Source organism: Alligator sinensis, unplaced genomic scaffold (assembly GCF_000455745.1).
Source record: "Alligator sinensis unplaced genomic scaffold, ASM45574v1 scaffold652_1, whole genome shotgun sequence".
NCBI lineage: Eukaryota > Metazoa > Chordata > Crocodylia > Alligatoridae > Alligator > Alligator sinensis.
In genome coordinates this window covers 2715924-2725793 of record NW_005842010.1, presented here as the reverse complement: position 1 = coordinate 2725793, position 9870 = coordinate 2715924, and the positions used below count along the sequence as shown (strand labels likewise).

The 9870-nt window shown below is 42.3% G+C and overlaps 1 protein-coding gene across 1 annotated transcript in view; it reads left to right on the top strand.

Annotated features, from left to right (window-relative positions):
- Positions 1 to 1904: 1904 nt before the first annotated feature.
- The window catches only part of PRKG2 (protein kinase cGMP-dependent 2), a 65877-nt gene continuing 57911 nt past the window's right edge, over positions 1905 to 9870 (top strand). Inside the window, exons 1-2 of the mRNA XM_014519110.2 lie at positions 1905 to 1961; positions 6841 to 7380. Coding sequence (XP_014374596.1) covers positions 6854 to 7380 — 527 coding nt within the window. The 5' untranslated portion in view covers positions 1905 to 1961; positions 6841 to 6853. The remainder of the gene's footprint in view (positions 1962 to 6840; positions 7381 to 9870) is intronic.

Genomic DNA, 9870 nt, shown 5'->3' with positions numbered 1-9870 from the left:
CCAGCAGGGCAGGTAGGGCCGGGCTGGGCCGGGGGGACTCAGGTCTGTGTGTGTGTGAGAGAGAGAGATAAAGGGGGAGCCTGGGCTTGTGTGTGTGTGATACTTAAGTGGGAGCATGGTCAGTACAGGGGGAAGACTGGGCTTGTGTGTGTGACAGAGCATGTGCAATACAGGGGGGGGCTTCACATACGTGAGAGAGAGAGATCAAGGGGGAGACTGGGCTTGTGTGTGCGTGCATGTGTGTGAGAGATGCTTCAGTGTGTGCAGTACGGGGGGGTTCAAGTGCAAGTGTGTGTATGTGAGGTATGGTGCAATTCCACACACGTGTTTGTGTGTATTGGTAAGGGAGAGGAGCAATGGCACAGCTCCTGAGCTGCTAGAGAGCTAACATGCTTTGCCTGGAGCTAGGTGCCTACCCTGGGTGGCACCTGGGGCAGGCCGTGACGCTGGAGCTGGGCACAACTTCCAGCATGTTCATTGGTCCAAATGAGGCAGGAAAGTTTCCACACCCTTTCCCAAAGAACGGTGTGGCATCCTCATTGCCTCCTGCTGTGTTGTGCTGCAAGGGCACAGTTCTTGGTTGGCAGGGTGTGTGAGCGGGCTCTGCTCCAGCAGAAGCCCTAGGAGGGAGGGATTTGGGGGTTGAGGAAAGAGCTTGTGGCCTCTGCCACAACTGCCCCGTGTTCTAGAGAGGTTCGGCATACCCTCAGTGTGTCTGTGGCATGGTGCAGATGGACTGCCCTGCTCCTCCGAGTCCTGGGAGCCCTGGCACCAGTTCCAGCAGCAGAGTGGAAGGGCAGCTCTGTTCACTACCCACACTGCAACTGCTCCTTATATGGAGATGCAAGGGTTAGGGATAGGGTTAGGGTGCAAGGGAGAGGTTTGCTAGGCCTTCCACATCATTGCCCCTCTGCTTTTGTGCCTGGGAGAGGGGTCTGCCTCTGTTTCTGGGGTTGACATGAGTGGCCTTAAGGTGGTATTACAGTGATAAAACTAGAGTTTTAATCATGGTGGGACAAACCTCCTGGTTTGTTTGTTTTCACCTCACTGAAGGAAACAGGAGAGCCCTGACTGAGGGGTGAGTTGGCCCAGGGGAGAACAGCCTGCAAGGAACATAAGAACTGCCAAGCTGGACCAGATTCAGATACTGGACTGGAAAGAGTTTGTTTGACAGGTGCTTTAGAGGAGGCTGCAAACCTCTGCAGTAGGCTGATGCATTATATATAATCTATCTCCCACTTTAGGATTTATTCTAATCCCAATTTGTTAAAGATCAGATGAAGCTATGAAGCATGAGGTTTTCAAGGTTGTGTTAGCTTTAACTATTCTAACTGCGGCTTATCCACATAAATGCCAATGCCTTTTGACTCCTACTAGGTTCCTGGGACATACAACTTCCTGTAGTGGTGAGTTTCACAGTGGGACTGTGCACTGGCTGGAAAGGTTTTTGCTTCTTTCTTTCTTTAACTTGCTGTCTTTTTCACTGGCACTCCCCTTGCTCTTGTGTTATGGGTCTGGGAGAACAGAATTGAATCTGCCTACTCTAGGGCATTTGTTGTTTTATGTGCTTTTATCTCACTTCTTCTAATTATTCCCTTTATGAAGCAGAGCATCCAATTCTACCTTCTCTTTTTATGTAAGAGATTTCCCATGTCCTCGTCCCTAGTGCCATTCTGTAAATGTCACCGACCCCTGCAGCATCCTTTTTGAGATGAGGTGGTCAGTAGTTCATGCAGAGTTCAATCTAGATGAGGCAACACCATTGATTTTTTTTTTTTTTTAAATAAAAGCATTGCAATATTTCCATATTATTCTCCACTCTATTCTGTATGCATCCTAACATGTAGTTTGTTTTTCCAGCTGCAGCTTTACCTCAAGTAGGTCTTCATCTGAACTATCTTCATTGACACCTCAAGCCTCTTTTCTGAGTTGATAATGTTAATTTAGAATTTTGTTAAGAGGTATGAATAGATCGAGTTTATTTCTACAGTGTAGACATACAAAAAACTAGAACTCTTGGTTCCAGAATGATACCATTTATTAAACCAACTGGGAAGACTTATTGACACTAAACTTCACTTACTAGCATAGTGCCTATTTGCTTAACGTATCTGAGTTATCTAAATGTGATGAGGTTAATGTCAAGGGAAATGGTGACAAAAGGAATTGACACAACATATAACAAAACTGAAAGGAAACATTTGGAAAGACAAAAATTATAAGCCATAAAGGAAACAAAGAGCTTAAATGTGAGCTCTCTTGCCCAGAGTGTCAGCTGTATAATTTGTAAAACCATAATCCAGATAAAAATTCTAACCTGCTAAAGAAGAAAAATTTAAGCGACTGAAGAGTGAAGCAAAACTTCGTATTAGAATGTACATAGAATGTTAACAGATTTTCCTTTGCTTTGAAATTTTTTTCCTTGGGTTTCACTTCAGGCCAGGCCTGATTACTAGCTCTTGTCCGAGGGCTCATTTCTTATCTCTCCTTTCCCACTGTAATCGATTTGCTCAGTCATAAGTACTTAATAGATGACATAAACACCCTGTAAGGCATTATGCTGATTCCTTTGGTGCCTGTTTTGACCTAGTCCCTCCCTTGCCCTAGAATTTAGTGAGGTGAGATCAGAGCCAGTTCATGAAGTTTGAGGTGCATCTGAGGATGACAAGCTGCCAGTGGGTGGGACTGGTAGTAACAAAAAGGTTGAGAGCACAATAATTAATGTGTGTGCAGATAATTTAAACTCCTATCAAGCATTTACTAGCAATCTTGTTGATAGTTTTAGCAGCCAGATAGAATGTGGGGATTTCTTGAGCAGATTGAACACATAAAGAGAAAGTTGGGGGGGGGGTAGGGATTAGGGGGAGACAATATCAGTGATGATTGTGAGTAATAGAGGTATAGACCTTTGCTTGGGGGGAAAATATATATTTTTGCATTGAAATAGCTAAATTTAATAAGTCTTAATGTATAGACTTAGTGGAAGCAAGAAATGTGGAATTTCTTGGGGTTTGGGGTTTTTTTTTTTTCACCTAACATAAAACTACCTCAACATAGTTTTGGTGAAACCACAGTGCAGGGAAGACATAGCCATAGTTGGTAAGAATGCTTATTGTCAGTGTTTTACTGTACCTGATAATACAAAAAACAAAAGCAAAAAGATTTAAAGAAAAGGTCAAATTTTTCTACCTCGTTCAAAAGGTACATTTCTTGCATTTGCTCATTCTACGTTTACTTCATTGTTTAAATGGGGAGATGACAGTGATTCTACCAAACTTCCATTTATCACTGTTGCTGGGGCAGGGAGTTGGACAAAAGGAGCAAAGTACTGAAAAAATGGAACAGATTATCACTTCTCTTTTCCAGTTTGAGCACAGATATGTGGAATCCACCATTTATATTAGGGAGGGTTTGTCAGTGCAGAACAGCTTTGAAAAGACTGTGCTGTCTGCGGCAAAGATGACTTAGTGATTTTCAAGTTTTGAAATTATTTTAAAGAACCAAAGATAATTCTTAGTGATTTTGAAGTATACCTATTAGGTTGAGGTTTATTTATTTATTTTGTTGGGAGACTGGTATCTATAAGTCCATTATTTGTTCATGCATGACATGAGAAGAGGAGCTGTTTATTTAAAAAATAATTAAGCTACTGTAATTTTAGTAGGGGTGTCCAAAACGGGCCGTATTTCATTCGGATTCAGCCCAAATTGGGGACAGCGATTCGAGTTGTTGATTTGGATCACTGTCCCAATTTGATTCGGCTGAATCCAAATCTGAAGATTCAATGCTGATTCGTAAAATCAGTGATTCAGGCATAGACACAGCTTTAAATGTTTTTTCGACATGCCTTGAGGTACCAGGCGCAGCTTGTGAATGCTGCAATGGTGGGGTGGATGGAGCATCCCACAGGAGCAGAGCCCCCCCACCCCTCCTCGTGTGCTTGGCAGCGTACCCAGAAGTGGACCAGAAGTACTTCCGGTCCACTTTGCATCCACTGCCAAGCAGTGAATGGCTGCAGGGGGACCCTGGGTGCACCCCCAGACCCAGGAAGCACCAGTCACCAAGCCAGGGGACTTGGGGGGGGGGGTGGGCAGCGTGCTCCCCAGTGGACCTGGAAGTGGACTGGAAGTGCTTTTGGTCCACTTCTGGGTCTGCTGCTGAGCGCACTGGGGACCCTTTCCCCCACTTTCCTGTGGGATGCTCCATCTGCCCCACCACTGCAGCATTCATGAGTTGTCTGCTACCTTGAGGTATGTAAAAAAAACATTTAAAGCTGTGTCTATATCTGAATCGCCAAATCTTTCTGAATCTCTGAAGCGATTCGGAGGGTTCCGATTTGATTTGGAGAGATTAAAGGGTCTCCTGATTTGATTCGGAGATTTGGCCACTGAATCAGGCCGGATCGAATTAGTGACCAAAGCTTTGCACAGCCCTAATGTGTAGAGCTGTAGGTGTCCTACAACACTGTAGGAAAACTTACCCATGTCAACATGAAGTCAGCTAGCAAAACCCCCCACAAAGACTCTTTTCTAATCCTCCATTGTTATGGGACATAGTATTACCATTGCCTTGTTTAAGTGTTACCATTGGCTTGCTTAAGACTATAACATTGGATCCTTCTGATTCAGATGACCTGCATAACTTCACTCCTATTAACTTTTGTATGATGCAACTTTTGTTCATTGTTGGTAAACTTCACTTGATAGGGAGGGCTAGTGCAAGGTTTTGCTAACTACTGAAGTCCCACCATGTTTGAGCTATGCATGGGGGCCACATGGCAGCAGGTAGGCTGGGGCCATAAGCACCACTACAGGGCTCTCTACTTCGGTCTTGCCCTGAAAGGGAGTGAGCCAATGAGCGCGCGCGTGCAGGGGTGTGAATTTCCCGTGGGGCAAATAGGAGTGGCACAGATTTGTGCTGCTGCTATCTGTCCCCAGGCATTCCCCTGCCTGCGTGCTTTGTTGCGTGGCAAAGTGACTTGGGTGGGGTAGGGGAGGCTGGGTCCCAGGACGTGCTTGTCCCAGCAGGCTTACCTGGGGTCCTAGGGACCTCCTGGGGCAGCAGTGGTGCTGAGCCAGCTGCTCAGAGCCTGGCTGGCAGCCAGTATATTGCTCTGCCCTGTCAGGCTTCCTTTCTGACACCACATGCTGCTGCCACACGCACCATGTGACATTTTTTAGCAGGATTTTTTTTTTTTGACACCAGGGTTTGTGGTGCCCCAAACTGCTTTGAGGTGCTGCAAACCACATGTGCACCCTCACCAAGATGCACCCATAGGCTCTCTTCTCTTCTCTTTTGTTAAGGGTGGACCTTCAGAATCAAAGCATTTTGGTAGAACAGTACAGGGAAGCTTGCAACACTGTTGTGTATGGCAGGCCTGACCTGTGGGCAGACTTAACTCTCTTATCTGACCACCTTTGACTCATGAGTTTTAAAATCTATACCATGTTTTTTTAGAAGTTCTAGGAACAATTCATACAAACTGATCCTAATCAAATAAAAGGGTAGGGGTTGGGGGAAATAATGATTATTGTGTCTGCTACACTGGCAATGAGGGCTACCCCTTTCATTTTAAGGACTTACATTACTGTATTTTACAGTCATATAATTTGATATATGTCTCTCTTGATCTATGTAGAATACAAACAAATGTTCGTGATTTAATTTATGAGTTAAATGAACAAAGAGCAAGCTCATGTTTTTACTGCATCCTGAGGATTCAGTTCCCCTTATAGATTCACTCTGAGAGATCAACTTGGAATTTTTCTTTCCTTCCTTTTCTCACTAAAGTTTGGGCAAATTGTGAGATGAGAAGCCTCTAAACAACACTATTGAACGAGTTTATAGTTATATCTGTCTCAAGTAGCAAATATCACATTCTTACTCATCTTACAATTCTGAGAGAAACATGCAAAGGGTTAAGGATGGGAAAGATGGAAGAAGTTCTCTCAGTCTGTTGGGTTAATGTGATATTTGTTGTAATAAGGTCATGACATAAAGGAACTCTGTTAAAAATCTGACCACTCTGTCCTAGCCACAGGCACCAGACATTGGTAAGAGTTATCAAAGGTCAATGCCCTATGAAATAGGTCAGGCCACACTTTCTCAAGTGGCTACTGTTAACCTAAAACAGCTGAACTAATCTTAAATTAGTGAAAGATACTTGGAGGTACAGTGCCAGTGCTTGCTCTCAGCATTAATACCTTTGGAGGAGCTCTAGCAAGCAGATGCTGGAGTTGGTCCTGATTTATACTGGAATCAGCTTGCTCATAGTAGCTGCATATGCAATAATCATGCATTATAATTTATTTATTTGTACTATAGCTATGCACAGGGTCCCAAGCTGTGGACACAAGATACTGTTGTGCTAGGTGCTGTATGAATTTAGATTATCTACTGCTTAAATATGAAGACAGAGCAGATTCTTCTTTAAAAAAAAATCACGCTTTTTTTTTTTTTTTTTTGCTTCAGTAGTACAGGAAAGTCAAAGCTGTTCATACTTCAGCTGTTACTGTTTATTTTATCCCTGCTAGACTGATGTCAGTTTCATTTGTGAATCTTCTGACATCAACCCTTAGATTGTCCACAAAGAGCAGCAGATAATATGGACCTTTTATTTGAACTACTGTCTCTATACACATTTCTTGTAGGAATAATAATAATAAAAAAGAATGAAAGGTTTCAAATGTAATTCTCACTCCTTACAGAGTTCAAAATAGCAAGGTATCTGAGTTTCAGTGACCAGTTACACGTTCAACTTATTGCCTGTCATTTGACCATACTTAATATTTTTTTCTGGTTGGAAAGTTAATTAAAATCCACAATTTATATTATTGCCAGGTCATTTGACAAAATGGGAAATGGATCAATGAAACACAAGCATCTGAAGCGGCCAGAGAGACATGTAGCAAACTTCTCCATTAGCTATTCTGGCAGTGGGAAGTTGCTGAAAGACCCTGCCCTGGGCATCAGTGTGTCAGGGAGAGCTGATGTTCTTAGAAGCAAAGTGCTGGAGCTTGAAAGGGAGCTGAAGAGAAAGGATGACGAGCTACGTGAGAGTGAACATCACATCACAGAGCTACAGGAACAGCTGGCTACGCAAACAAAAGCCATAGCAGAACTCACTGAGGAACTCCAGGGCAAATGCATCCAGCTGAACAAGCTACAAGATGTTGTTAACACTCAAGGAGGGAACTCCTTCCATTCTTCACCATTTAAAACGGCTCAGAGGCTCAAGCAAACTGCTTCCGATGCGTTTTCTGCTAACAGGAGGAGAGGTGCTAAGGAAGGTGTTTCTGCAGAGCCAACAACTAGGATGTATGATCTGAGTAAACAACCCAGGTTTTCCTTTGAAAAAGCAAGAGTCAGAAAGGACTCCAGGTGAGTTCATTCCAGAGCATTTGTAACATTCTGCCTTGTCTTTTCTGCCACTACAGTGGTACCCTCTGTAATGAACTTCCTTCTTTTTTCCCCCACAGGGCACGTTCATAATAAATGAAGGTGCACTGTCTGCATATTTCTTTCTTAAGTATTCATGTTTGAATTTATGCCAGACTGCTAGACTTGTCATGCTTGACTTTGTGATCAGTCAGGTTTAAGTATAGCATGCTTAGAGGGTCCAGCCTGAGTCATCTCCAGTTATTAAAAAGCTACAGCTAATAAAACTGGTGTTTTTTCCAGAATAGGTGAACATAAATATCATCGTTCTCACGATTTCTTAATGAAATGAAAATTCAGTGAAAATGAAAAGCCAGTTAATGAAAATATGCCTGGCTTTTCCTACTGTCACATCTCAGTAGTGAAGTCTGACTGCTGAATATCAACTGTTGCTATCGTTTCTAGGGACATTTGTACACACCACAAAATTGACCTTTAAAGAACCTTAATGCCCTTTTGCACTGCTTTAATGGCAGGCTGTTTGCATGTGTCGGTGGTATAATGTGCATTAAATGACTTTGGGATGCAGCAAAATAAAACATCTCCAAGGTGGTTTAGTGTGCCACATAGAGAAGCACTGGGCCCCGTGCATCTCATGGGCTGTGCAAGCAGGCTCCACTGGAGGAAAAAATAAATGGTGAGCCCGATCTTTTTTTTTCCTCCTTGCCTGCCTGAGCTGTGGGGGGGGGCTCGGTGCTTCCCTCCGCACCTTTGGTGGCCTCCAGGACTGCTTGGGCTGGTTGTTTACTGGTGGGTGCCGCCTGAGAGGCACCGCTGCTGCCATGGAGGGAAGCACCAGCCCCCCCACTGCAGCTCAGGGACTGCTCCACCTGCCGGCAGCTCGCCTTCCCTGCCCTGCTGCCAGAGAGGCAGGTAAGGGTCAGGCCTAACCCTTGGGTTTACTTCACGCTAAATTGAAGCGGTGTTTTTAAAGATCCACCACTTCAATTTAGGGAGAATTAAACCAAAGTAACCCCCTGTGGCATATACAAATGCCGTAGGGCACTTCCAGAAGCTCATGATTTTAATATCATGGAGAGATAAGTAAACAGAGAAGCCCTGTGCTGGGCAAAGAAGGTCAGACTCAATCTGTGGGGATGATGGAAAATAGAACAAAGAAAAATACAATTTAATTGTAAACTTGTGAAATAAGTTTGCTTGGGTAAACTTAATGGGTCAGATTCTCTTTGTTGAGCTGGTGGTACAGCACAGCCAGAATCTAGCTACAGCTGCTCCTACCACCTAGGGGAATCTCTTACCAGGTGGCATAGTGACACCCCAAGCCTACAGTGGAGCACAGTTGTATTCCTTCAGTTGACTGAGACATTTTTGCTTTCTTTGCCAGCTCAAGCATGCTCCATAGCCTAAATTGCATTCTTGCTTGGCCAGAACCTTTCAGAGTAATTTTTTAGGATCATTTATGAGAAATTGACTTTGTAACTGCTGTTAAAACTATGTCATGCTGCTAATTTCAGAGCACTGCAAATGAAGTAGTGTAGTTCAAAAAGGCTGATTAACAAAGTCCAGTTTTTTAAATTTAAATATTTTAAAGGGCAGCTTTATTTAAAATTATGAAAACTGTATCAAGGCTTAAAATTACAGTAAGCTAATAAAATTATATTGAATAAACTTTAGCAGTACCTGTTTGTTCCCAAAGTTATAAAGATTGGTAGACCACTCAAATGGCTGGACATACGGGCTAAGCACCTGGGATCAAATTTTGCTGAAGTGCTAAACCAGCTTTTTTTCAAGAAGCAATCTCTTTTGCAATAGGGAGAGAGGATTTTATTTTTTAAAAACTTCAGTTGATACACCTTGTTTATTCAAGCAACTAGTTTCATAAAAGCTAAGAGACCAATTGGAATAAAAAAAGCAGAAAAAACTTGTTTTCTTCATATAATTTATAAATAAAAATTTAGACATGAAAAGATGGGATCTACTAATTCTAATAACTTGGAGGACATGGTGAGCAAAAATCATCAGTTCAGTTCATTAGTTTCATGGACACTTCCTATGTTTAATAAATCAGTTGTTTGGGAATGCAAAACATATTTTGATAAGGGGGCTTTTCTTCTTTGGAACTCAGGAAGTTTATTTAACGAATGAAAACATTTAAAAATATTTTTTGTGTATTTTTATTCAAATTCTAATTTCCATTGGAAAAAACAGCTTGATATTCAGTTGTGGTTAGAAATACTGATTATCACCTCATAAATAAGAAATGCATCAGTAGATGTCTTCTAACACCAATTTTAAAATTTAAGAATCCAAATAATGCATATTAAGCTGCATAACTGCTTTGAGTAAATGGACAGTGAATTCTCCTGGTTAGTACAAAGAGGTTCAAGGATACATTTAGTTTTAAATCAATATAGTTTAATGGTTGTCAAACTTTCTTTAAATAAATAACTCAAATGTTGATATGGTAACAAA